General features: G+C 57.5%; 2 protein-coding genes across 5 annotated transcripts; both read left to right on the top strand.

Moving 5' to 3' along the window:
• The first annotated feature begins 239 nt into the window (after positions 1-239).
• LOC133492883 (phospholipase D1-like) lies at positions 240-8,926 on the top strand. Its single transcript, XM_061805673.1, has 25 exons — positions 240-366; positions 1,277-1,444; positions 1,880-2,040; positions 2,110-2,252; positions 2,385-2,493; positions 2,761-2,826; positions 3,086-3,144; positions 3,218-3,310; positions 3,421-3,573; positions 3,642-3,791; positions 3,961-4,044; positions 4,107-4,188; positions 4,269-4,379; positions 4,448-4,621; positions 4,711-4,906; positions 5,009-5,140; positions 5,214-5,512; positions 5,732-5,842; positions 5,934-6,022; positions 6,100-6,213; positions 6,299-6,348; positions 6,421-6,555; positions 6,622-6,775; positions 7,060-7,177; positions 7,542-8,926. The coding sequence occupies exons 1-25, from the start codon at positions 255-257 to the stop codon at positions 7,764-7,766; spliced, it is 3,288 nt and encodes a 1,095-aa protein (XP_061661657.1). The 5' UTR covers positions 240-254; the 3' UTR covers positions 7,767-8,926.
• A 107-nt stretch (positions 8,927-9,033) lies between these two features.
• Positions 9,034-26,795, top strand: tnikb (TRAF2 and NCK interacting kinase b). 4 transcript variants are annotated; one of them, XM_061805668.1, is made up of 32 exons: positions 9,034-9,328; positions 10,160-10,225; positions 11,764-11,820; positions 12,143-12,268; positions 12,877-12,987; positions 13,059-13,149; positions 13,471-13,601; positions 13,753-13,807; positions 13,903-13,981; positions 14,173-14,348; positions 14,740-14,806; positions 14,868-15,066; positions 15,644-15,760; positions 15,971-16,057; positions 16,584-16,787; positions 17,065-17,313; positions 17,758-17,922; positions 18,580-18,819; positions 19,315-19,421; positions 19,483-19,598; positions 19,670-19,761; positions 20,947-21,134; positions 21,402-21,504; positions 21,653-21,782; positions 21,867-22,037; positions 22,451-22,594; positions 22,849-22,983; positions 23,058-23,158; positions 23,238-23,387; positions 23,471-23,630; positions 23,812-23,951; positions 24,178-26,795. In XM_061805668.1, exons 1-32 carry the CDS (start codon positions 9,272-9,274, stop codon positions 24,259-24,261), a joined length of 4,098 nt encoding a protein of 1,365 aa, XP_061661652.1. In that variant the 5' UTR covers positions 9,034-9,271; the 3' UTR covers positions 24,262-26,795. The 4 variants fall into 4 exon arrangements, with proteins under 4 accessions (XP_061661652.1, XP_061661653.1, XP_061661654.1 ...); XM_061805669.1 differs by lacking the exon at positions 15,971-16,057; XM_061805670.1 differs by lacking the exon at positions 17,065-17,313 and having other exon boundaries at positions 9,036-9,328.
• Positions 26,796-26,913: the final 118 nt, after the last annotated feature.

Raw genomic sequence — 26,913 nt, 5'->3', positions numbered from 1 at the left:
CATCATCATCATCAATAATGTAATGGCCGACGTCGCTCGTTTTGCGTGACGTTGATTCGGAACTGACGCCGGGGCCGCCCGACCCTTGACCCGCACGCCCCCGTCCCGTCCTTCCCCCCGCGGGGGCGTCGCGCTACGTTTCCCCGCGGCCGCCGTCCGCATCCAAAGCACGTTCCGTTGCGTTTGACGGAGCAAATCAGGAAGTGAACGGCCATCACTTCCTGTTGTGCGTTGAGCGCACGCTCAATTGGGAAATGGCGGCTCCCGTCGTCGTCGCCGCGCGCGCAGGAAGTGTGTTGCAAAGCGTCCTCGTTGCGACCGTCTCAACACTTTCAAGCGGTTTTCGCCATCGGCCGCCCCAACCAGGTCCAGGTCGTCGTGGCCATTTTGAGTGGCGGCTACTTGTGCACTTTTTTTGGTTTTTCCTCACTACTTGCTACTAGTGAAGCGAACCAACGTGTGCACTCAGCGACAACTGCGTTCTCCAAATGCTACTAGTGAGATTGAACACGACGCAGTGGTCCGCTAAAAGTATTGGCAGCGTGGTCCACGTCACGTCAGACTAGGAAGACATTGATTCCACTGGTGTGGCGAATCCTCTGACAAAAACATGCTAGTAGCCTACGCGGAGCTTGTGCTGATGACGAGGGAGACGGCGTAAGCGCTCCGGATCGATTGACGTGACCTTTGAACCGGGAAGACGAAAGGCCGCTCCGGCGCGCTTTGCTTGACGCGTTCAAAACATTCATCAAAAGATTCGTCGACGGCGCGTCGTCCATCTTTCCCAGTCGTCGGATCTTTGATGTCGAGAGAAATTCGGCCTTCTCCTTTTTAAATGTGGTTTAAAAAAAAAAAAAAAAGTCGGCGTCAAGCGAAGGGAAGTCGCCGCCGTTCGATTTCCCGGCACGAAGCAAACTCGTTTGGCCGCCGACGTTTTCATTCTTGGGGATTCGTTTTGTTTTTTTTTTTAAGTCCGCGTTGACGTCCTGTCCACGACGCCCACTTTGTGAAGTCTTGTGTGTGTGCGCGCGTGTGCGCATTTGTGTAAGCTAGCACGTGACCTCTGACCTCGACGTCTATTTGCAGTAGCGCACACACGCACGTGAATAGGAATACACACAAAACACAAAGCGCGCACAAGTAGGCCGAGCCGATCCAAATTGGGTTTCTCCGATTTCCGACTTCTGCCCCGCGATGGGTCGGCGACCGCTCGGGATGAAAACGATGGCGAGTCCCGGTCCTGACCGTCCACTGCCGCGTGTTTCCCCGCCCGCAGGTGAGCCCGGCCGATCGTCGGCGGCCATGTTGGGCCAGAACCGGCCCGCCTCCAGCACGCTGCGACTGGTCGCCAGCGACGTGAGCGGCATCGTGGAGACGCTGGACGCCCGCGAGCTCGACACGGGCGACGGCGGCGGCGATGGGAACGCCGACGGCGGACCGCCAGGTGGGTCCCGCTTCCTTGAGACCGTTTTTGACATTTTTACTTGAACTGAACTGAAGTGAATTTGAATCTGAATTTGATCTGAATTGAAATTTCAATTGGAATGAAAGTTTTTTTTCAGGGTTTGGGTCTTAAATGAGTTTTGATTTATTTTTTCCCTGAGAACGGTCGATCTTGAAACCCTGATTTCCAATCTTTACCCTAATTTGCCCCCCCCCTTCTTTCAAATCCTGGACACATCAACCAAACCTAACCCAGGCCCAAAAAAAGCCAAATTTGACAATTTGGCTTTGACATTCTCAAACCTAAAATGAGACAAGCGAGTCCCGAGTCCAGTTTTTGACTTGCAAGGACTCGACTGAAAAGTTCGGGCGGGCGGGTCCCGGTTCAAAGTCTCGGACCTGCGGTTTGACAGCACGCCGAGCGTCTTCTCCGCAGGGGACGGTTTGCCCTTCCTGACCGTCTACAAGACGGTGGGCTTCAAGGACTGCAAGTCGGCCTTCCTGTCCCGTCCCGTCACCGCCAAGATCCTGGAGGTGGAGCGCTTCACGTCGGCCCAGGACCGCTTCAACATCAGCCAGCAGAGGAGCGTCAGCAAGGTCCGGCCGAGCCCCCCCCCGGACCCCGACCGGACCGGTCGCCGTCTAAGTCTCCGTGTGGCCTTTCAGTCCATGCCGGCGGTGTACAAGATCGAGTTGAAGCACGGCGAGTTCACCTGGTTGGTGAAGAAGAAGGAGAAACACTTCCAGGATCTCCACAGAGACCTGAAGACCTACAAGGCCGTCCTCAACCTGACGCTGCCCACGCGCAGGTCGGTCTCGAAAGGCGCTACCGCCGCCGTCGTCGTGGTCGGGGGGGGGGGCGGTTGGCGTCTCCTTCGGCCGTTTCGCGTCCCGCCCGAAAGCGTAACGGAGGCCGGCCCGCGTCGTGTGCTTGTGCGCAGTCACACCATCAGGAGGCAGACGGCCGGCGCCGAGTCCCGGGACATCCCCAGCCTGCCCAGGGGCGGCGGAGACGAGCTGGTCCGCGAGGAGCAGGTGTCCAGTCGCAAGGTTCGTCGCAAGCTTTTTGAAAACGTTGCCTTGTTTCTCCGCTTTCCAAATGTTGCGACCCCCCCGTCCGAGTCAAGGCCAATTTGGATTTGGGCTGACGCCGTTTTCAGGTGGTGAGCCCTCAAGGTTCCGAGTCCCCCCCCCCCCGCCAAAAGTTTGACCTCGCGTCACCCTCGTGGTGTAACCTCACTTCACACAGGGAAGGAAAGACGGAGTTACGAGCTTTTCTTTGGTCGCCGCAACTTGTTGTCGATGCTTTTCCCCCAGAAACAACTGGAAGATTACCTCAACACGCTCCTGAAGATGTCCACGTACCGCAACTACCACGGCATGGTAAGCGCCCGCCGAGGGGAAGTACGAAAACGTCTCCTTCAAGTTTGCCTTTGAGTAAAAACTTGCGCCGACTCTCGCGCGGAAGTCAAGTCGAACATTGGCAAGAAGTCCAACCAACGGGCGGGCGTGAAGAACTTTAGGTGGAGCCGGAACCTCCGCTTAGGCCGAACTTTGTGCGCACGTAGAAGCCGAAGCTTTGCCAACGGCCAGTTTTTTTTCTTGTTTGCCGTGCGTCTACGTCAACTCGTCGGACCGCCAGATGGAGTTCATCGACGTCAGCCAGCTGTCGTTCATCCGCGACTTGGGTCCGAAAGGCTTGTAAGTCGTTAGTCCGTCTTTTGCGCGCCTCGAAACCGATTCAAGTCACCTTTTGGCGTGCGTGCGCCGGCAGAGAAGGAATGGTTCTGAAGCGCTCCGGCGGCCATCGGATCCCCGGACTCAACTGCTGCGGTCAGAGCAAGATGTGCTACCGCTGGTCCAAACGGTCAGTACGTCTCGTCGATCGGCGCGGCCGAATGCGCGCGACAGAAAGGGTCTCGTTTCCCACGAGTCTGCCTGCGTGTCGTCGTCGTCGCTGCACGCGTCCCCGCGAAGGTGGCTGGTGGTGAAGGACTCCTTCCTGCTGTACATGAAACCCGACTCGGGCGCCATCTCCTTCGTCATGCTCTTCGACAAAGAGTTCGCCGTCAAGATGGACTCCAAGGACACGGACACGCAGCACGGCGTGCGCGTCGACAGCCTGTCCAGGTTTGCGCCGCCGCCCCCCCGTCGCCGTCGGACCCGAGAGGGTACCAGTTGGTGCCCGTGTGGCGCAGGTGCCTGGTGCTGAAGTGCAGCAGCTACCGGCACGCGCGCTGGTGGGGGCAGGCCATCGAGGGCTTCGTGCAGGAGCACGGCGCCGACTTCCTGACCGACCATCGCTTCGGATCCTTCGCCAGGCGAGAGGAAGACGTCCCGGCCAAATGGTAACCGTGGCGACCGCCTCGCCCGCTTTTTTTCCTCCCGGTGCCAAAGCCTCCACCTGGAAATTAGAACGGCGCGCGTGCGTGCGTGCTTTCGGCTCGCGTAATGCTAATGTCGTGGGTCGTGATGTCTGCCAGATATGGAGGCGCGTATTTTTGTGCGCCTGCGCAGGTACGTCAACGGGAAGACGTACATGGAAGACGTGGCCGACGCTCTGGAGGAGGCCAAGGAGGAAATCTTCATCACAGACTGGTGGTGAGTTTTCGCCCGGCGCCGGCCGAAGGTTTTGCTCTTTGACCGCTCCTGTCGGTTGCCAGGTTGAGTCCCGAGATCTTCCTGAAGAGGCCCATCGTGGAGGGCAACCGCTGGCGCTTGGACCACGTGCTGCGGCGCAAAGCGGTGAGCGGGGGGGGGGCGGCGGGCGTCGCTCCTGACCCGGCGTCCGATCGCTCCTGACCCGGCGTCCGATCTGCCCGCAGCAACAAGGCGTCCGCGTCTACGTGATGCTCTACAAGGAGGTGGAGCTGGCGCTGGGCATCAACTCGGGCTACAGCAAACTGACGCTGCGCCACCTGCACCCCAACATCAAGGTGAGCCCGCGAGTCGGAGCGCCGGGCGTCGGCGGGCGTCTCCCTTGACGCCCGCCGACGCCCGGCAGGTGATGCGCCACCCGGACCACGTGTCGTCGGCCGTGTACTTGTGGGCGCACCACGAGAAGATCGTGGTGGTCGACCAGTCGGTGGCCTTCGTGGGCGGGATCGACCTGGCGTACGGTCGCTGGGACGACGGCGAGCACCGACTGACCGACGTGGGCAGCATCAGCTTCTCGCAGGTGTTTGGATTTGATTGCATCTTCACATTTTCGCCAGGTGTCCCTTTTCGGCATTGTTATGATTCATTTTGCCACTTTTGCTACCCTAGTCCGACGCGGCGGCCCGAGCCAACGGCGGCTACGGGAACGCCGCCTTCTCGGCCGACGACGCGGCGGTGCAGCCCACGATGAAAGGTCAGGGCAGGATGAGGCGGGCCAAGATGAGCATCAAGCGCCACCTGCAGAAACACGGACTGGCCCACGTGGACAGCGACGAGGACCTCGACCTCGACCTCGAGCGTGCAGGTCGCGTGCCGTATCGCTCGCTGACCCGCTTCTACCGCCGCACTGTGTTCCGTGTGCCGGCTTTTGGCGGCGTCTGACTCGGAGGTCCGCGTCCCGTTTCAGGAAGCGACGCGGAGCGGACGCCGCAGTCTTGCCACGACGAGGACTTGTGCGGCGACACGCGCTTCTGGCACGGCAAAGATTACTGCAACTTCGTGCACAAGGACTGGATCGAACTGGACAAACCTTTCGACGGTAAGGCCGGCGAGCCCGTCGCCGTCGCGTCCGCTCCGTCGCCGTTCCGCCACGCCGATCTTTTGCCGCCCAGATTTCATCGACCGCCACGTGACGCCCAGGATGCCCTGGCACGACATCTCGTCGGTGGTCCACGGCAAAGCGGCGCGCGACGTCGCCAGGCACTTCATCCAGCGCTGGAACTTCACCAAGGTGGGCCGGGCCGCCCGGTGGCTGAAACGGGCGACTGACGGGATTTTTTTTTTTTTTTCTGGTCAGATGGTGAAGCCCAAATATCGTCTGCTGTCCTTCCCGTACCTTCTGCCCAAGTCGCACACCAGCGCCGGGCATCAGCGCTACAAAGTCCCGGGATGCGTCAACGCCAACGTTCAGGTAGGGCGACATTTGAAAGAAAGCCCGCTCGGTGGGTGGGACGTCGGGCGTTCTTCCGGGCGGCAAAAGCCTTCTCGGTGCTGAGCCATTAACAAGATGGCAAAATGGCCAGGAAAAAAAGACTTTCTTCTTCTTCGCCCCCTTCGGCCGCCCGAAAGTCTCCCCCCCTCGCCCGTATACCAAATAACGCGCTTGACCCGCCGCCTGCCTTCCCCGCAGATCCTCCGCTCGGCGTCCGACTGGTCGGCCGGCATCAAGTACCACGAGGAATCCATCCACAACGCCTACGTGCACGTCATCCAGAACAGCCGCCATTTCATCTACATTGAGGTGCGTGCAAATGGGCGGAGCTAACTGCCACCCAACCTCCTTCCGCGGTCCAAAGTGTCGAAGCTTTCTTTGTGTTCCGGGCGCCTCGCAGAATCAGTTCTTCATCAGCTGCGCGGACAACAGACACGTCTTCAACGGGATCGGAGACGCCATCGCCGAGCGCATCATCAAAGCGCACAGGTGAGCGTTTTCGTCTTCTTCTTCTTCCGGATCTCGGGAACAAAAACACTGGACGAGGATTGTTTGCGTTCTTTCAGGGAGGGCGAAAGGTACCGCGTGTACGTGGTGACGCCGCTGCTGCCGGGCTTCGAGGGCGACATCAGCACCGGAGGAGGAAGCGCCATCCAGGCCATCATGCACTTTAACTACAGGTGGGCGTGGCCTGATTTTTTTTTTTTTTTTTTTCACGGGAGCGCCAATGCGACCGTGCGGGTCCAAAATGTTTCTCCTCTGCAGGACCATGAACCGCGGCGACCACTCCATCATCTCGCAGCTCAAGAGAGAAAGTAGGTCAGGTCGGCAGCAAAATGGGCGTCGCGAAATTCACAATTGACTCCCGGTGAAATTGCGGCGTCTAGTGGACGACCAGTGGATCAACTACATCTCCATCGCCGGCCTGCGGACGCACGCCGAGCTGGAGGGGAAGCTGGTGACCGAGCTCATCTACGTGCACAGCAAAATGCTCATCGCCGACGACAACACCGTCATCATCGGTGAATAGCTCGACGCCCGCGCCGGCCGTCCCCGGTAACCGCAGTGGCGCCCTCTGCCGCCCGCAGGCTCGGCCAACATCAACGACCGCAGCATGCTGGGAAAGCGTGACAGCGAGGTGGCCGTCGTCGTGGAGGACTCTGAGACGGTGGCGTCGGTCATGGACGGGCGGGCGTACCAGGCGGGCCGTTTTGCTCTGCAGCTTCGCCTCGAGTGCTTCAGGTACGACGGGCGCAGATGCTCACGGGTTTTGGGAGGAGCCGGAGTCCATCCCACCCAGATCACTTCGGGCGAGAGGCCGGCTTGCGCCCGGGACTGGTCGCCGGACGGCCGCAGGGCATAGGCGGTGCGACCGGTCCCGGGCGCAACCCGCTTCCCCAACTCAAAGTTGGCCGGGACGGGCCGCGGCCTAGAACCTTGGATGGGTGGACTCCCGGCGGGTGTCCCAAAACGTTTTGCCGCGGTCAGCTGTGATGTCATCAGCGCCGATGTTTATCACGCGGCAGGACCATTTTGGGCGGTCACGGCGACCCGAGCGTCGACGTGTCGGACCCGATCAGCGATCAGTTCTACAAGGAGGTCTGGTTGAGCACGTGCGCTCGCAACGCCACCATCTACCAGAAGGTAAGAAAAGTCGAGGTCGCTCGGACGTGAGCCGGGCTCACAAGCGGCGTTCCCAACGGAAGCCGCGCGCGGGCGCTGGCGTTAAGTCGCCGTTGGCTCATGCAAATCCATTTCCTGAGGCGGATCTTCTGGTGAGGCTCAAAAGGGGCGTGTCCTAGCGTCCCATTCAGATCTGCGGGGTGTCGAGAAATTTTGTTTGCCAAAAGCAAAATAGGGCGTTGTGCTCCGAATCTTTGGAAGAAGCCGAGGGAAACTCGCCGTTCTGGTGGCTGCGATCGCGGCCGACCTCGAACGATCTCAGACGTCGGTTCCGAACACCCCCCCCGAGCGGCCATCTTAACGTCCCGGTCGTTTCTCCCTGCAGGTTTTCCGCTGCCTCCCGTCCAGCGACGTGCGCAACATTCTGGAACTGGACGGCTACCTGGGCAAGCCGGGCCTGGCCGAGGAAGACCCGGCCCGCGCTCGCGAGGACCTCCGCAAGATCCGCGGATTCGTGGTGCAGTTTCCGCTGCAGTTCCTCGCCGAGCAGAACCTTCTCCCTCCCATCGGCTCCAAGGAGGCCATGGTGCCCATGGAAGTTTGGACCTGAGGTCTCGGTGGGATTGGCGCGCCAGGGTCTGCCTTCTGCGGAACTTTTCTTTTTCTTTTTTTGTTTGTTCCTACCTCACCTCGGGCGGGCCCGGAATGGAGGTCCTGGGCGCCACCGCCGCCCGCTCTCGCCGCGGAGACCAGTCGCACCGCTCCTCCGTCCCCGACGTCTTGGCATGCTGCACGCGATGGAAAAAGTGCCAAACGTACGCCGACTGCTACCAAAGAAAACCCACAACGCTCCAGCGCTCACCCGCACGTGTCGCCGTCACGATGTGATGTCATCGCCGCCTTCCCGCCGCAGCTCAGCGTCCTCCATCTTGTGCCGAGTGAACAAATGTCCTCCTCCGATCCCGGTCCTTTTTTTTTTTTTTTTTTTTTTTTTTTGTCTTCAGGTGGCCTGTACGTGTGCCTTGTGGTTTTGCACGTCGTTTGTCCGTTTGTGCGTTTGTAACCTCCACCAATGCAGCGTTTGCACACTCGTACCAATGCAACAGCCAGCCTCCTTCAAATAAAGCAACCACGACACCGGACCGGAAGTCCAGAATGACCCGGGCCGTACCTTATTCGGGAGCCGGCAAATCGTGAAAAGATGAAGCTGCGTTGTTTGCAAACGTCCCGACTTGGGGCGTCCGTGCGACCGAACTTTTCGTCGGACCTTTCAAGCCGTTTCAGCCGCAAGCTCTGTTTACGCAAAAACGAACAAAGGGCTGATTTGTCGTCAGCTTGTCTCCGTGACGCGAAAGCAAGTGGAAAAATAGCGGAAACCCAAGTTGTGCGTGATTGTTTTTGTCTGTCACTTCTCGCAAAGTGGCCGGAAGAAGAAAATTCAAATCTGGGCCACGACGGACAACCGGGTCGTTTGCTCTGACAGTTTGCGTTAAGCTAAACGAGTCTAAGCGTCGACGTGAGAAAACAAAAAAGGGCAAGCTCGGCACTTCGGGGGTGAAATTAAAAAAAAAAAAGAACTAAAGTGGCATTGTTGTCCTTCCTTCGTTAAAATCTGATTTTGGCTCTGCTGCTTATTCATCCCGGAGCGTTTTTTGTTTTTAATCTCTGATCTCTGACCTCTGACCTCGGTCCGCGAGCTCGCCGTTTTCCCGGCATCAAACGCGGAAAGGAAGGCGCTCCCTCATTTTTGGCCGGCGCACGCCGCCCGAGGCACGAGCAAGGCAGGCCGCCATCGCTCGGTGGGCGTGGCCGCGTGACGCGCACGCCGCCGGCTCTTTGGCCGCGCCCGGGAAAGGCGCGCGCTCGCGCGCCCGCCGAGTGACGCTGTGGGGTGCGCGTCGCCGCCGCTGCCGTGCACTCTGGTGCGCGCGTCCGCGCAGGTGGAGGCATGTAGCAGCACCTGAAGGAGGCTCGCGTGCACGTCGTCCGCCGCGTCGCGTCGCGTGCTGACGGAGGAAGAGGAGGACGACGACCAGGACGAGGACGACGACCAGGACGAGGACGAGGACGCCTGCTTCCATCTTGAGTCCCGCGATCGCAGTCGCCGCCGCCGCCATGGCGAGCGACTCCCCCGCGAGGAGTCTGGACGAGATCGACCTGTCTGCTCTCAGGGTAAGCGTACGCGTGCACGTGGTGCCAGCACCAGGCCTGTTCCGACAGACCAGACCAGAACAGAACAGAACAGAACCCCCCCCCCCCCCACACACACACACACATTTAGTCGCCATCCTTCAGCCCCCCCCTCCTCCTCCTCCATCCAGGGGATGCGCGTGCATCAACGTGTTTTCTTGCGAATCGAGGCCGCGCGCGTGCTCGTACCTGGGCTAGTGCAGATGCGTGTGTGTGTGTGTGGGGGGGGGGGGCTCGCGCACGCACGCTCCAGCCAGTGCCGCCATTTCGCGATGTGGCAGCTCGACGGGCACGCGCGCTCTCGTACGCCACAGCTGAGGAATGTGTGGGCGAGCAAGCGCGTGCGTGTGCCCGGTGAGAAAATTGGCGCGCCACCTTCTGCGCTTGACGGGATGACAGGAGCGTCCACGTGATCGAGGATGAAAATGACGTCACGCGGGACAGCCGTTGACGTCCTCGCTCCCTTTGTCGCTGGTTAGCAGGGGTCGGCGGCCGGGCCGGCCAGAGGTCGTCGTCGGGGTCTCGAGATTTGCTCGTTTGGCCCGTGACGACGAACAATGAGACCCGGCCCGGCGGAGGCCTCGCCTTCGTCTGCGTCCGAACGACTTTGGCGTCGCGTCGCCCAAGAGTGAAAACGTTGCCGCCAAATTAGCCCGCAAGGCTGTTTCTAGTCTCGGAAGCTTCCGTACCGAGCGGTGGCCTCTGGAAAGTTCGCACGTCTCCAAATTTTCCTGGCCAAGTGAGAAACACGAGGCGGCGCTGTACTTTGTTTCTTCGTCCCGCTGACTAACTGGTTCCGCGTTTCTCTCCCAGGACCCGGCGGGCATCTTTGAGCTGGTGGAACTGGTCGGCAACGGCACCTACGGCCAAGTCTACAAGGTAAGGCCCGCCGCCCTTTGGGATTTTGCGAGCCCGACAAATTCGAGGTGACTGCGTTGAAAGCGGCGGCGCGGTCGACGAATTCGCTCGACGTGAGCGCCAGGATGACATCGACGCTACTTTGACGGCACGGGTCAACGGAGGTCAAAATCCCGTTCGGCCAAAGTTGCGCGCCAAGGCGGAGTCAGAATGTTTGGCAGCGTGAATTTTGTCTTGTTGGGGCGAGGGCCGGCCAATCGGAGGGCAGATCCAAACCAGCAACCGTTGGCACTCGCGTGAACACACCTACGAGTAATTTGGAGCTTTGAGTCGTCATGTTGTCGGGACGTGGGAGGAAAGCGCAGCGCAGCGCGGCGGAGCCGGATTTGAACCGGCAGCCTCACATGTGCTAACCACTCTGCTTTTTCCGTATGCTCGCGAGAACGTCGACTCGCGTCGGCGTTATTTCATCCGCCGCCGCACGCGTGAGGAATGCGAGACTTGCCCGAACGCGTCGCCCGACGGGTGTTGCCGCCGCGGCCTGAGCTGCGCCGCCCCCCTCAGCTCCCCGGCTCGCCCCCTCCCTCCCTCCCTCCCTCCCTCCCTGGCTGCCTGCCTGCAAGGCATCAGGAGTGCTCAGGTGGCGATCTCTTGGTCTCGCTTCGCTTTTATTGCCGGCGAGTCGAGCGCTTCCGGCGCCAAACCGAAGTCCGATCAGATGGCCGGCGAGGTCGGCGAGTTGAGTTTTGTTCTGCGTCCGGTGTCGGCGGCGAACTGGAACTGAACACTTCATGAGTCCGAAAAGGGCAGATTTCCTTGTCCGTGTGTCCGTGGCGCGGAAGGCGGTCCCAGGCAAAGGCGTCTGGGCTGAATATATTTTTGGAAATATGGCGAGCAGATTTCGCCATTGCAAGGCGAAATTCAGCAATCCCGAATGAAGCTCGTCGATATCGATCACGACTTTCTGACGTTCCGGATCGTCGGAATTTCCTTTGGAGATGTCCGCCGCCTCCGTGGAACTGGTCCAAAGATGTCGTTCTTCGGGTCCTCGCAAGGCCAACCGCGGCCAGCGAGGCCTTTGCCGCTCGCCGCCAACTCCGCTTTGAAGTGCCCACAATGCCGTTGTGGCCGGTGACCGATTTTTGTCACTTCGGACATCAGAAAAGGGACATTTGGAGTGAGTGAAGGTGACTTCCCAAATTGGAGATGTCTACAAATACCAATGGCCAGAGCGGCGCGCGCTTGTTACCCTCCCTCGACGCGGCAGGCGGGGCGGCGGCGGCGCCGCCTTTGCTACGCGGGGACTTTGTCGACGTAAAGGACGGTCCGGATGCCGTCGAGGCGCGAAATGGCAGCGGAAGGCACGCTCGAAATGGACTCGTGCGCACCGATCGCTGCAGGTGACTTTCGCTCGTGGAACCGGCCAATCAGTGGCTGAGGAAGCGCTGATCCAATCACATCCAGGCTTCACTCGCTAGCCACATCCTGTTGCCTCTCGTTTCCACGTCAAAAAGGCCTTTTTACTTTGCTCGTGATTCCAACTTGTTTGTGTGAATCAGGGACGTCACGTCAAGACTGGCCAGCTGGCGGCGATCAAGGTCATGGATGTCACGGGAGTAAGTAGCGCACGCGCGCACACACACACACACGTGAGCCAGCCCCGATCCCCACAAGTTCCACGACGGATGAAAAGAACACACAAAAGTGTTCGTCTCAAGTTTGACTCCTTCAACTGGCACAAAATCTGCTGGAGCGTCAACTATTAAAAAAAAGACAATTGATTGGGCTTCGCTTCTTTCAAAAGCAAAATGTCCGACCTGAGCATTTTTGAGGGCCTCGGAGGGCCCGGCCCAAGTTACACTCAGAATCTCAGCGCCGGTAAAGCTTGGAACGTCTTCCGCCGACCCCTGCGCTCACAAGTGTACGTGTGCCCGCCAGGACGAGGAGGAGGAGATTAAAGCCGAGATCAACATGCTGAAGAAGTACAGCCACCACCGCAACATCGCCACCTACTACGGCGCCTTCGTCAAGAAGAACCCCCCGGGGGCCGACGACCAGCTGTGGGTGCGTACCGTCGCCGTAGAATCCTCGTCCGAGGCGCAAAGTTCTCGTTCTCGCCGGAACCGAGGAAAAAAAAAAAAAAAAAAAATCGACGACATAAATCGCGTGTATATTGCGTCCGACTAAAAGCGGAGGTGGGATTTCAGAGTACGGGCGGAGGTCAAAGGTCGATCGTGTCGCAGTGACATTTTTTTTTTTTTTTCTTCATTTGGCTTGGGAAGCACTTTGTGCCCAAAAAGTTTCTTTTCCAGTATTGAGTTTGTTCCACTTGAAGAGAAATAATAGATTTTTTTTTTTTTTGCATTTCATCTGAAAATAGCACACGTGTCTCGTCAATCGAAACAAATTAGCAAACGCAATTTGGAATAATAACAATCCGCATCGTCAAAGTGCGCACGTGGACTTTGTTGTCCGGGTGAGGTGGGGCCACCCGGGCAAAATATCGGACGCGGACTCTTCGGGGCCATCAGAGGACCGGCGCCCGTCTGACGTCGTCAGAAGTCGTGCGCACGGCTTTTGTGTTTCTTGGCGTCTCACGAGTGCCGGCAAACGTTGTCAGCCCGTCGGTCACTGAGAGCTGTTTCCGTTCCCCTCGCCCGCGACGGGTCCAGCTGGTGATGGAGTTCTGCGGCGCCGGCTCGGTGACGGACCTCATCAAGAACACCAAAGGCAACTCCCTGAAGGAGGAGTGGATCGCCTACGTGTGCCGGGAGATCCTCAGGGTGAGCGCCGACGACCCGCCGACGACCCGACCAGAAGTTGAACCCCCCCCACCCCCCCCCCCCCCCCGCAGGGTCTCGCTCACCTGCACCAGCACAAGGTCATCCACCGCGACATCAAAGGTCAAAACGTGCTTCTGACGGAGAACGCCGAAGTCAAACTAGGTGAGCGGCGTTCGGCCTCGGTGCGCACGCGACCGGTCAAAACATTTTGGTCCCTCGCTGGACCCCCCCCCACACACACAGTTTCAAGCCGGTCAACGCATCGACTCGCTCGCTGCCGACTGTTTTGAGAGCGGCGGCGCCCGACCGTCAAGTTACTGGGAAAACGTGTTTGGTTGAAAATAAAAAATTGGCTGCAATATCTCAACGCTATTTTGTCGACTGCGATGATTCCGAATTTTGGACTCGGCAACCAGCGAACGGCGTCAAAGGGATTTGCGGGTTTGCTGTGTCAAAGTTCCTCTTCTGGGTGTGTTTGCGTAGTGGACTTTGGTGTGAGCGCCCAACTGGACCGCACGGTGGGCCGCCGGAACACCTTCATCGGGACGCCGTACTGGATGGCGCCGGAGGTGATCGCCTGCGACGAGAACCCGGACGCCACCTACGACTTCAAGGTGACGGCGACGAGGTTTTTGTTCGCGCTGTGGAACGGGAACGAGTCAAGCGGGGTGGGGGTGGGGGTGGGGGGGTTCTGTGCCGGCCCCCGCCGCCGGGTTAGGCGCTGGCAGGAAGTGAAGCCGCTTTGTCTTGTGTGTGCCCGTGCAGAGTGATCTGTGGTCGCTGGGCATCACGGCCATCGAGATGGCCGAGGGAGCGCCGCGTGAGTTGCAAACCACAACACGGTTCGGCCCCCGGTGGTCCCGTCAACGTCCTTAAAGGCTTCTTCTTCCATCTGTTCGTTTTGGTCGACCTCAGCCCTGTGCGACATGCATCCCATGAGGGCGCTCTTCCTCATCCCCAGAAACCCCGCCCCCCGACTCAAGTCAAAGAAGTGGTGAGTGTCTCGTTGAAACAAGCACGGCAGCAAAATCAGCCGGTAGGTGAGTTTTCAGCCAATCTCAGAGGACCGATTGATGAGAAGTCCTGCCGGCGGAATCGCTCGGTGTGCTTTTGCTGACCGCGTCGGGGGAGGCTTGATCGCGCTTGCGCTTGTGCTTGTGCTTGGGCTTGCGGCGGGCGGTCCAGGTCCAAGAAGTTCCAGTCGTTCATGGAGGGCTGCCTGGTGAAGAGCCACGGCCAGCGGCCCGGCACCGAGCAGCTGCTCAAGCATCCCTTCGTCCGCGAGCTGGCCAACGAGCGGCAGGTGCGCATCCAGCTCAAGGACCACATCGACCGCACCAAGAAGAGGCGCGGCGAGAGGGGTCAGTCGCCAGAAAACGTCCACGCTCGCTGTTGAGGATGCTGAAATTCACCCAAAACTCGGATGTGAATAAAAACAAAGTCTGCTCGCCGAAAAGTCAAACGCCATAGACGGGCGAATCGATACGTCACCACCATTGGCAGTTGAGCCGGGCGGTGCCACGCGAGAGACCAAAAATGCATTTGGAGCCGAACTCGTACTCTATTTACAATTGATTATCCTGTCGGTATTTCACCGATTTATTTTATATATATATATATATATATATATTTTTTTCTGCCCGATTTAGCCAATGTTTATTTTACATTTAAAAAGAAGAAGCGCCAGACGGCGATTTAGCGAGCGTCCATCGACGCGTCTAACTGTCACGTGACCTTTTCCCACGACCGCAGACGAGACGGAGTACGAGTACAGCGGCAGCGAGGAAGAGGATGAAGAGCGGGACATCGGCGAGCCCAGGTACGGACGCCGCCCGCCTCGCCGCCTTCGACTCGGCCTCTTCCTCTTCCTCTCCCCGCAGCTCCATCATCAACATTCCCGGCGAGTCGACGCTGAGGCGGGACTTCCTGCGCCTGCAGCTGGCCAATAAGGAGCGCTCGGAGCTGATTCGCCGCCAGCAGCTGGAGCAGCAGCAGAACGAGGAGCACAAGCGCCAACTGCTGGCCGAGAGGCAGAAGCGCATCGAGGAGCAGAAGGAGCAGAGGCGACGCCTGGAGGAGGTCGCCGCCGCCGCCGCCGCCGCTTTTCATCTCAAGCCGGCGCTTGTGATTGGCTCTCCGGTCACGGGCTGTTCTGCTCCCGTTTTTCCTCCTAACTACCGATATGTGCCCCGCAACTGACTGGCGACCGGTCCAGGGTGTAGTTCGCCTTTTGCCCAAAGTTAGCCGGGATAGGCTCCGGCGCTCCTGAGACCCCCGTGGGGATAAGCGGCTTGGAAAATGGAACCTCCAATCCGTTATTTTGTTGCTTTCGCTCACGCTGATGCTCGATACGAGCCCTGCGACTGGTCCGGGGCGCGCCCTTGCTCAGCTCAGTCGTGAGCCAATCGTGATGAGCCCTAGTTGGAAAAAAAAAAAAAAAGTGTGAAGATAATTTTTAAAAAAGTGAGATGTAATCCACGGCGGCCTCTGAACGAAGGGCAGTAACTCGACAACCATTTTTGACAAATCCCCAAATCTTGACGCGTGTGCTTTATTCTTGGAATGCGTCGGCGTCGGACATCGTCTAAATTGTTGGCTGTAAAGCAAGAAAAAGATGAATTGCATAATTTTGCCACATTTTCTTTGTCGCCCGCAGCAACAACGTCGCGAGCGCGAGATGCGCAAGCAGCAGGAGCGCGAGCAGAGGCGCAGGTTCGAGGAGATGGAGCAGATTCGCCGCGACGAGGAGAGGCGCCACGCCGAGAGGGAGCAGGTAACCCCGGGGGGGGCAAACTGAAAGCGAGAGCGACCCTCGAAAAAAAAAAAAAAAAGAAAACAAATGAGGTCCAAAATGAAGACTGCGCCGCTTTTCCTTTCGCTTTGGGCCTTCGGGGAGGTGACGACGCTTGTGGCTTCCTAACGCCTTCCTTCCTTCCTTCCTTCCTTCCTCCTTTCCCTCCCTTCTTCGCTTCCTCCGCGTCAGGAGTTCATCCGTAGACAGCTGGAGGAGGAGCAGAGGCAGCTGGAGATCCTGCAGCAGCAGCTCCTGCAGGAGCAGGCCCTACTGCTGGTACAGTAACGTCGCGGCGTTCGACTCCTTCCACGCGACCTCAATCTTGCGCTCTTTCGTATTCCGCTGCGCTCCTTCTGATGCAAACAATACCGTCTGGCTGGAGAAATTCTGCAAATGAGCTGAACTCCATTTTTTTTTCTTTTTTATTTATTGAGCGCGCCTCGGGACGATCGCAAAACGTTAAACGCGTCCAGTGAGACGGAAACGAGGGCAATCGTTACAATCCGAGCAATAAAGTTTGGTCGTGGCGTCTGGTCCGCGTGCCACGCGTGAGGCGTCGGCGCCGTGGGGCAAGTTGTGCGGGCTCAATTGCGCAACACCATCGAGACTTCGGTCTCGGTTCTGGTCATTTGCGGGCCTTCCAGCTAGAGCCACGAGAGTCGCGGGCAAACGTTGGACGGAAGCCCGTCCTGCTTCCTCTTCTTGCTTCGCCGCGTATCTTCCAGTAGACGGCGACGCTGCCGACCGCCGCGGAGGGGACTCAACCGCAGCCGGTGACAGGCTGTCATCTTTTGCGCTTCAGGAATACAAGCGGAAGCAGATCGAGGAGCAGCGCCAGGCGGAGCGTCTGCAGAGGCAGCTGCAGCAGGAGCGAGCGTACCTGGTGTCCCTGCAGCAGCAGCAGCAGGACCCGCAGCAGCGCCCCCCGCAGGACAAGAAGCAGCTGTACCACTACAAGGACCAGGCGCCCGGCGCCGCCAACGACAAGCCCGCCTGGGCCAAGGAGGTAGGGGAGGCGCCGTCATCTTTAGCTGGCTGAACTTAAAAGAAAAACGGAAAGTTGGGATTGTTTGAACTGCTCGAGAGTGAATGCGGAAGGACGAATTGACGTCTGTAAAATGTCGTTTGGGAGTTGCATGTAAAAGGGTCCTGCTTCAAAATGGCCGCCGTGTCTGCGTGATGGTCAGAAGAAACGTGACTTTTTGCTTTGACGCCAGGACACGCCCGCGTGGATGTTTATTTTGAATGTCGCTGCTTGAACCGCACGGCGTCGCCCCCCGCAGGTGATGCGCCGAGCTCAGAGCAACTCCCCCCGCGTGCCCCCCAAGAAGTACCACTCCTTTAGGCACGTGCGCGACGCCCACCTGGACCCGCTCCTCCTGCTTCCCGGCTACAAGCCCCGCCGGCGCCGCCCCCCCTCCTACCCCGCCCGCGTCAGCCCCTCCCGGGACCGCGCCCGCCTGCCCCGGGTCCGGATCACCCGCGCCCCCGAGACCGATCCCGACCCCCGAGGCCGGAGTCCCGGCCGCCGGGTCAGTCGCAGCGCCGGCCGACGTCACTGACGCTTTGGAATTCTCTCAAAGGGCGCCAACGCTTTTCCGTGGGAGCTGCCGACTTTGCTTCCTGTCCGACTTCCGCTGCTCCTTCGTCGCGTTCTTCCGAACGAGCCGTTCCCAACCAATGATCCACTTTCATAATCATAATTGTCTGCACTGCCCTGGCTCACAATAACAAAATGGAACTAACCAGCTCTCGTTCTGCTGCAGGCTTCTTCTTCTTGTTTTTTTAAATTTGCATGAGACTTTTCCACGAGCAGCGTCTCAGGCCGCCGAAGTCGCTTCTCGCTTTCCGCTCCTGATTTGGATCGGCGCCTCAGCCCGATTGCAGCGTGTTCCGTACTTTCGAGCGAGCAAACTTCACGTTGGTGACCGGGGTCAAAGTTCATCCAGCGAGAGTGACGCGCGCGTGTCTCCCAGGTGGACGAGCGTTTTGCGGCCAACCGCCAGACTTCCCCCGCGCTGCAGCACAAAGTCTCCAACCGGATCTCGGACCCGTCGCTGCCCCCCCGATCCGAGTCCTTCGGCGGCTGCGCCATCCAGCAGGCGCGGACGCCGCCCGTGCACCGCGCCGTCGAGCCGCAGGTGGGTGCCGCGCCGCAACAGCTGCCGTCATCTGGGGAAAAAGGGCCAGATGCTGGAAAGGGGGCGATGGACAATTTGGAACCCAAATCGATTGATTTCGCCCTTTGGTTTTGTGTTCTTGGAATACGGACGAAAGCGACGAATGTTCGTCCGTCTCAGGGCCGCCCGGCGTGGTCTCGCGCTTGCGTTGCGAAGCCGGGAAACAGGCGGCGGCCTCCCCGTCAGTTGCCCCTAACCCGCGTTTGCAAGTGCCGGTTCAAACGGTCGTGTCGTGGGCTGGTACTTCCGGGTTTGCTGAGCCACGTTGTGATTAGCTGGAGTTTCCGTCGACCGCAGAGGGCGCTGTTTGCCAAGGTGGCGGCCCCCGTTGATGTCTTTCATTCTCATCCCGCGAACGCAACACTGAACGGGATCCAGATTTGAGACCAAAGGGGGCACCTGTAACACATCGTGAAGGCGTGGTTTCCCTTTCACAAAAATTCCAATTTCATTTGCGGAAATTCAAGTCACGTACGTCCAAACCCTCTAAACGTGTCCGCCTGAAAGTGTGAAAGAAGCAAAGAGATGAAAGTGCGTCACGCATGACGACCTCTCCTTTTTCTCCTTCCTCCCCGCCCCCCCCCCCCCCCCCCCCCCCCACCGCCGGCACGGGCGCAGATGGCGCACCTGGTGCAGGTGAAGAGTCCGCCGGGCCTGTCGGGCTCTCGGTCTCTGTACGAGCCTCACGGGGCGTCGTCCGCCCCGTCGCCCTCCCCCTCGCGCCCCCCCATGCCCCGGCAGAACTCGGACCCCACCTCCGACACCCCTCCCCCCCTGCCTCTCGCGCGTCTGGCGCCCCCTCTGGACAAGCTGGACCGCAGCTCGTGGCTGCGGCAGGACGACGACGTGCCCCCCAAGGTGTCTGCATGCCCTCCTCTTCCTCTTCCTCTTCCTCTTCCACTTCCTCTTTTGTGCGTGCCGTCTCGTGTTCTTTTGTTGCCGTGTTTGATTCCTTTCCATAAGTAATCACAGCGGCCGGCGCCTTGAGATACGAGTTGAAAGTTTTTCCCATGACCACGCTCTGATGTCAAGTCACCCCTCCCACATCCAAATGACTGCGTAGCCCCCATATCTCTTCTTCTTCACGTCGCGTTAGCGCCGCCAACTGTAATCGAGGAAACCAATGTGACTTGACGGCGGCCGGATGTCGTGAACTCGTGCGTCAAGGTGCCGCCGTATGAAATTGTATCAAAAATACAAGTCTGAGTCTGGGTTTATTGTATTATTTGCGATGAGTCCAAATGTTTGAAGATGAAAGAAACATGAATGAGTTGTTTGAGAGGGCAACAAATACCAGAGCGTTTATCCACCTATCATATCATATTCACTGGACTTGTCCGCGTGACCTTTCAGGTTCCTCAGAGGACCACGTCCATCTCGCCCGCCTTGGTCCGGAAGAACTCCCCGGGCAACGGGCCGGGACTCGGGCCGCGCGCCGGGGCTCACCTCATACGCGCCAGGTACGCGCACGTTGCGCGCCCCGCGCTCTTCTCTTTTAGGAACGGGTCTGTGTCGCCATAGCAACCCGGACCTGCGGAGGACCGACGTTTCCATGGATACGCCCGTGAAGAGGATGAGCAGCGGAAGCTCGTCCAGCTCCAGCACCCCCAGCTCGCAGGGGGGGTCCAACGAGCGAGGTGCGGTTTTTGGGGAAGGTTTGGCCGTGGATCCGATTGAGCGTCAAGCGTTTTTTCGTTGTCGTCTTTAGCCAACGCGGCCACGAAGCCCGAAGGCTCCGCGCTGGCGTCCGACGAGACGAAGGACGACAGCAGGGACGCGTCCAGACCCGGCCGGCCCGCGGTGAGAACTCGCACGGGCGTCCGCCCGCACACCGGTCACGCTTTTCCTGCTCACGTTCGCTCTTCCTCTTCCTCTTCTTCTTCTCCTCCGTCCATCAGAGCTATAAGAAAGCTCTAGACGAGGTCAGTGTACGAGACTCCTCCCCCTCACTAGCACGTTAGCATGCTAACCGGTTAGCGGCGAACCAATGGTTAAGAATGCGGCCTGTTCCGCTGGGGTCGATGTTGGAGTCCCCGCCCCCGTTCGCGTTTGACTTCTCAAACCGGGCCCCGGGATGACGCGTGGACGCGGAATCGTACGTGGACGTTGACGCCATATTGGATGCGGCGAAGGCAGAAAGTGGGAAGATGCTCGTTCACCTGCTGCTTGGTGCTGCTCGGTAGACAGAAGAAAAAGACAGACGCAGTTCCTGTCGGACGTCAGGACTGAACGACGACTTTCGACAGAATTCGCAAAATCGGCCTCCTAACAAATTGTCTACTTCCGATAGGACAAAAGTTCCCCAATTTCTATTTGTGCGATTGCTGTTGGTTGCTTTGCTAACTTTTCTCACGCTTTGCGGTGTCGCCAGCGTTTGTCATCGTTACGAGCTGGAATAATAGAAGTCACTCAATGGAAAATGAAAATCAGTTCAATCTCGTCGTGTCCGACAGTCGCCAAGAACCACTTGCGCTACTTTACGGGCCGAGCTGTCACATCCAGCATGGCGGACACGCCGACGTATCGCAGCAACGGGTCAACCTCCTCGTGTGTGTCTATGTTTGCTGCCTCCTCCGTTTTGGAAGTTTGACGCAAACTCCTCAACCTTTGACCTTTCCCCAGCATGCACCGCGACCACGCCCCCTCACCGGCGTCCGCCTCAGCGAGGCTCTGGACGCTTGTTCTTTGGCTTTTTGAAAGCACACTTTTTGCTTTGAGTGAACCCGGCCCAACATGAACTGAGGGAAAAAAAAAAAAAAAAACTGCGTCCAGTTGGCAACCTAACGCGCACGCGCACGCTTTTCAATTTGAATAAGAGAAAATACCAGCGAATGGGCCCTGGCCAAAGAAAAAAAAAAAAAGTGATTCACAAATGCAGAAGCACAAAAGTGCAGGAGTCCTCCCGTCCCGGAATGCACGACGACAACACGCGGTCGTGAACTCGTTTTTCCTGGCCAGTAACGACGCGATTTGTGCGTCTGCCAGGACCTGACGGCGTTGGCCAGAGAGTTGCGAGAGTTGCGCCAGGGCGAAGAAACCAGCCGGCCGCCCGTCAAGGTCACCGACTACTCATCGTCCAGCGAGGAGTCGCACAGCAGCGAGGACGAGGAAGGCGACGGAGAGGGCGGGGCCAACGACGGAACCGTCGCCGTCAGCGACATCCCGCGAATCATGTGAGCGTTTTACATCGCCAGCTAGCTTGATGCTAACACGGAATGTGACGTGCCATAGACGGGCTTACGGAAATGAGCACAGATGCTGCTCAATGAAGTGGAGGACAAGAAGTCGTTGTACGCGGCAGCGTCACGCAACAAAACTTTGACTTCCACTTGAAACAAAAAGGAAGCGTTGTGACGATTTACGAATTCGTGACCGACCTCCACACGCCGGAGAGCAAAAAAAAAAAGGAGGAACTCAGTTGTGCCCCAAATGTGTTTCAGGCCTGCCCCCAGGCAAGGTGCCAACGAGTCTGCGGGCACCACGGGAGGGCACGACGACTCGCACGGAAACAGGACTCGAGGCGGCACCCTGATGATGAGCGAGGTGAGTCGTGCAATAAACGAAAACTCCCAGCGCGATTCGCTCCGCTGTCTGCGACCTTTTGCCCGGCAACTCTTGAGCGCTGCGTTTAGTTGTTGCTGGTTTTTTTTTTTTTTTTTTTTTTGGGTCTTTTTTGCATCCATCCCCGCAGTACGGGATGGGCGGCGGCGGCGGCGGAGGCGGCGGCGGCGGCTCCAAGGCCTCCTTCACTCCGTTTGTGGACCCCAGGGTGTACGGGACTTCCCCGACAGATGACGACGACGACGACGTTTCTGCTTCAGGTCTGTCGGATTCCAACTCTGTACAGTCTGTACTGGAGCCCGAGTTCGATTGCGTGACGCCGGCGTTTTGCCACCGGACCTCAGCGCTGTTCACCGACGAGCTGCTGAAGCAGGAGCAGGCGCGGCTCAACGAGGCTCGCAAGATCTCGGTGGTCAACGTCAACCCCACCAACATCCGACCGCACAGCGACACGCCCGAGATCCGCAAGTACAAGAAACGCTTCAACTCGGAGATCCTGTGCGCCGCGCTGTGGGGTGAGCGCCGCCGCGAGTGCGAGTACTTGTTCTGCTTTCCGTCCTATAAAAAGTCAAAGGAACGTGCCAAATTCCATTCTGATCAGCCCAATTTAGTGGCCTGATATTTTCCAGCTTGCTACAATTCCAACCTGAAATTCTGTCAAGTTTTTTCAAACCATCTGTCCTTTGATTCTTGGGGGGGGGGGGCATTGACCGCCCCGTTAGCCCTTTCCGAATTGCTCTAAGACAACGCCAAACAAATCATATCAAAAGATTTTTTTTTTTTTTTTGTTGCATATTAAATGAAATACTGAAGGACAAAAGCATGTTTAACAATCACACGTCTAAGGGAGCAAAAAAAAAAAAAAAAAAAATTGATTTATGTCAAAATGCAAAATGGAGGACGCGGAGGTTTGTGGGTGCGCTTGCAGGGGTCAACCTGCTGGTGGGCACCGAGAACGGGCTGATGCTTCTGGACCGCAGCGGGCAGGGCAAAGTTTACAACCTGATCAACCGCCGACGCTTCCAGCAGATGGACGTCCTGGAAGGTCTCAACGTCCTGGTCACCATCTCAGGTGCGCGATCCGACGGCATAATTCACAAATCCGCTCCTTCCGGGCGCACCCGCCGTAGCTCCACAAATTAAGCTTGATTTTCACCGACGAGGCGAGCGAGATGGTCTCGCGCGTCCCAGCCGTCGCTAAACGGACTTGACGCGTTAATTTGTCGCGACGGACACAAACGTCTTTGGCATTGAAAGAGTCAATTAAGCGGCAAGTCTAAATTGGCACCTGCAGAAAAGGGACGGTGGTGCGATGTCGGTTTGCAGGCAAGAAGAACAAACTGCGCGTTTACTACCTGTCCTGGTTGCGGAACCGGATCCTCCACAACGACCCCGAGGTGGAGAAGAAGCAGGGCTGGATCACGGTGGGCGACCTGGAGGGATGCGTGCACTACAAAGTCGGTACGGTGGCCTCCTTCGGCCGACTCTGCTGATTGATCCTTTCCACGTTTTCTGAGCTCTGGACCCTCCCGCAGTCAAGTACGAGAGGATTAAGTTCCTGGTGATCGCCCTGAAGAATGCCGTGGAGATCTACGCCTGGGCTCCCAAACCTTACCACAAGTTCATGGCCTTCAAGGTGCGTCCGTGTGCGACGAGCGGGCGCCGCGTGCGGCACGAGCGCCTGGCTGAATGGCCGCCGGCGTCGTTGCTTTCAGTCTTTCACGGAGCTGCAGCACCGCCCCCTGCTGGTGGACCTGACCGTGGAGGAGGGGCAGAGGTTAAAGGTCATCTACGGCTCCAGCGCCGGCTTCCACGTGGTGGACGTGGACTCCGGGAACCCCTACGACATCTACATACCCTCACACGTGAGGGCAAATGCAACATTTGCGGATTTGGTGCGTTTCCACGGCGATGAGCATTTTTTTTCTTCTTTCCGTGTCCCCGGCAGATCCAAGGCCAGGTGACGCCGCACGCCATCGTGGTGCTGCCCAAGACGGACGGCATGGAGATGCTGCTGTGCTACGAGGACGAGGGCGTCTACGTCAACACGTACGGACGCATCACCAAGGACGTGGTGCTGCAGTGGGGCGAGATGCCCACCTCCGTGGGTACGTGCCACGGGCGCAGAGGCCCCGCCCGCTTCCTTTTCCTGGCCGTCGTCTTCTCGGGCGTGTACCGCACGTGGCCTGCGGCGGGTCTTCTCATTTTGATTTCGATAAACGGCCGACGTGCCGGGGCATCGGACGCCGACCTCCATTTGACGTGTGCGTGTGCGTGTGTGCGTGTCAGCCTACATCCACTCCAACCAGATCATGGGCTGGGGCGAGAAGGCCATCGAGATCCGCTCGGTGGAGACGGGCCACCTGGACGGCGTCTTCATGCACAAGCGAGCTCAGCGCTTGAAGTTCTTGTCGGAGAGGAACGACAAGGTGAGCGCCTCCGACGCGACGTCTCTTTAAAAAAAATTTGCACTCGCTGGCGTGTTCTGAGCCCATTTGGGATGGAACAAACCTTTCTGCGGGTGCTGTAATTTCCATTTTGGAGCAAACCCCAAAAGGCCCGCCGCGTCTGTTAGCATGAAGCCAGCCGGCCACCTCGTCTTGCAAAAATGAAATATTTTGGCTTGTGAGCTGACGGCGTTTTTGTCCCGGGCAGGTTTTCTTTGCCTCGGTGCGCTCGGGAGGCAGCAGCCAAGTCTTCTTCATGACCCTTAACAGAAGCTCCATGATGAACTGGTAACCGGCGTGGGAGGGGGGGTCCGAAGACAGACCGGCTCCGCGGCGCCTCTGCCGCCGACGTCGGCGGGACCGCTTCCTGGATCTGCGACGAAGCACACTGAACATTTTTTCTTCCCAAACGGACGCGTCGCTCGCCTGTTGCTGCTCAAAAGAGGTTTTGGTCCAATAGCGGCTCGTCAAAACCGGCTGGCGTTGTTTCAAAAGCAAAACAAACAACAAAAAAACAACTGCAATGGTCCAAATGTTCAAAAAGTTCTGCTGGACTTTGGCAGACGTGATCGTTAGTCGGGAGTCCGGTCGCACGAGAGGAAAATTTGCAGTCAATTTACAAAATGTTTCCGGTGAATAGACGAGAAATTGACGGTAATCATTTCGTGCAAAGTTGGAAGACAAGCAGAAAGGTTTTTTTTTTTTTTTTTTTTTTTGGTCATAAGCAGACGCGCAGGCAATATCAATCTTATTTTCATTAGACTTGAGAAACGAGTTGATTTGCTTCCATTACCGGGAATGGAAACGCAAAGCAAAAACCCCAAAAATGCAGTCGTAAGATTTGGCCTCCACCGAAGCTGCAAGCACAGAAACGTTCAGTCGGGATTCTGCTCGCAAAAGTTCCACAAATCCGGTTTCAGGACTCTAAAACTTCCCCGAATGCCGCGAGTCGTCATCGACTGTGGTCGTTTCAGTTTGGCGCGTCCTCGTCTTGATTTGTGACCGCTGGCGACTTCTTTTCTCCCTTTCCGCTTGACCCTGTTAGCCCGACCGGTCGACTTTCTTGCCACTAAACCCGCTCGGCGCGCTTTTGCCGTGGCGTCAGCAATCCTCGCAGCGGACGCTCAAGTCAAACGTTTGCGCCGTAATCACCTGAAAAATTTAGGCCACGCCGGTCCGGCGTCATTCACCGGCGCGGGTTTTGCCCTCCACGTCAACCGCAAAAGTACTCGCACTCTGTACTTGAGTACAAGTAGGAAAAGAAATGTGCTGCACAAAGTACTGATTCCATTTTTTAGCTGAAGTCAAATTAAAGATGACAAAAAGTAGGAAATCATTTTTACTGTCAATTGGCATCAGGAAAATAAATGAATACGCAAAATACAGGCAGGAAGTCCTCGATTTGTACGTTTCCTGACGCTGGCTGTCGAAGGATCTTTTCCTTATCGTAGCGTGCCGCTAGCGACTGCCGCTAGAGGGCGCCGGGAAACCCAAAGCGAGCGACAACTAGCAGCTTTGAGGTCCTCTGAACGCAGGCAGCGCACGTTCAAACAAGTTTTGGTGTCTCGTAGAAAAGGAAGGAACGCTACTCGGCGTCAATACTCGCGCTGTCGGGGACGTCCACGCGGTGCAAGTCGCTTGAGCGTTTCTCGCAAACCTCTATTAGCCGGCCGAACGTCCACGTACTCGTAGTCTATCCTCGCTACTTTGCCATATTAGTAGTGAGGCACAACTGCACTAGTTTACAACTAAGGACATGTAAAAGTTTGCTAGTTAACATCTTAACACTTCACTAGTAGCGTGCACAACGGAGCAGTTTTACGAGCACACTGAAATGCACCTTGAGTACTTGAGTAAGACTAACTACTGACTCTGCTGGAGTGCGAAATAAGGGAACCTCCGAACTCCCCGAGGAACGAAGCTTTCGGAGTTCCTGAGGAGTCACGGATGGGATTCAAGATTCCCTTGCGCGATACTTGCCATTCACAGCAGGGGGCGCGCATTCAGCCAGCCCCCAAACGCCGATAATTGATTTCGCGCCGATAAGGTGACCCGCACGCATATCGCACGAAGCCCAAAACCAAACATTTGCTAGTACGACTCTGTAGTGTCGGTAGCGACCTCGCCGGGGAGGACCGAGACCGTCCCGGAGGCTAAAAAGTCAATGCGGCCGACGCTGGGCTTTCCGAGGCAAAAAAAAAAAAAAATGTAGCTGTGAACATTGGAGCGATGAAATGGGTCAAGCCCGCCTGCCTGCTGATTTCTTTGTGGTTCCACTGAATTTGTGTATTTTAGTTTCCAGGAGGTGGCGCACTCGGCGGCTGGAGCGCAAACTGGCTCTTCTTATTTCCGACGTTTGTTTTTGTGAGCTGGTGTTGGGCTCGTCTTTGACTTGCTCTCATTTTTTCATTTAGAATTTTTCTAAAGAACCGAGCCGAGTCGGGCGGGCGGGCCGGCCGACCGAAGCCTTGAACTTTTCGCGGAGCGGACGACGTCCACCTGCGCTCGCTCCGTTCTGTAAATATCCGTTGACGCGCTGTATATCTTACTCTTGAGTCGTAGAGGAAGACAGAAAATAATGTGGATGAATTCTGGTGTGTTTCTACAGATTAGAAAACATAGCTATAAGACTTTCTTAAAAAAAAAAATGCAGCAGTTTTTATCGTGATATTTGTATTCCAATTTTTGTATCAAGACAGGTGGGCGACGCGCATGTGAGCGTTTTGTCACCTCATCACGGCAGTCACGCGACGACCTCGATGTAAATTGGAATGTTGACGTTGGACAATAAACGTCCTCGGCGGACACCGACGGCCTCTTTCTTTGTCCTCGCAATCGGGTCTCGATCATTGTTGGATCATCAACAATTATTATTGTCATGATTATTGGATCTATCGATGATTGAAGCTCGTCCATCGTAAACTTCAACAAATAATCATTTGTG

Source organism: Syngnathoides biaculeatus, chromosome 19 (assembly GCF_019802595.1).
Source record: "Syngnathoides biaculeatus isolate LvHL_M chromosome 19, ASM1980259v1, whole genome shotgun sequence".
NCBI classification, from domain to species: Eukaryota; Metazoa; Chordata; class Actinopteri; order Syngnathiformes; family Syngnathidae; genus Syngnathoides; species Syngnathoides biaculeatus.
This window is presented reverse-complemented; position numbering and strand designations above follow the sequence as displayed.

Coding starts and splice junctions, on each gene's coding strand:
- LOC133492883 (XM_061805673.1), top strand. CDS start 255: ATGGCGGCTCCCGTCGTCGTCGCCGCGCGCGCAGGAAGTGTGTTGCAA. Junction 5,513..5,731: donor GCGTCAACGCCAACGTTCAG/GTAGGGCGACAT, acceptor CCTTCCCCGCAG/ATCCTCCGCTCGGCGTCCGA. Junction 5,843..5,933: donor GCCATTTCATCTACATTGAG/GTGCGTGCAAAT, acceptor GGCGCCTCGCAG/AATCAGTTCTTCATCAGCTG.
- tnikb (XM_061805668.1), top strand. CDS start 9,272: ATGGCGAGCGACTCCCCCGCGAGGAGTCTGGACGAGATCGACCTGTCT. Junction 14,349..14,739: donor GAAGAGGCGCGGCGAGAGGG/GTCAGTCGCCAG, acceptor CCACGACCGCAG/ACGAGACGGAGTACGAGTAC. Junction 23,631..23,811: donor CGAGATGCCCACCTCCGTGG/GTACGTGCCACG, acceptor TGTGCGTGTCAG/CCTACATCCACTCCAACCAG.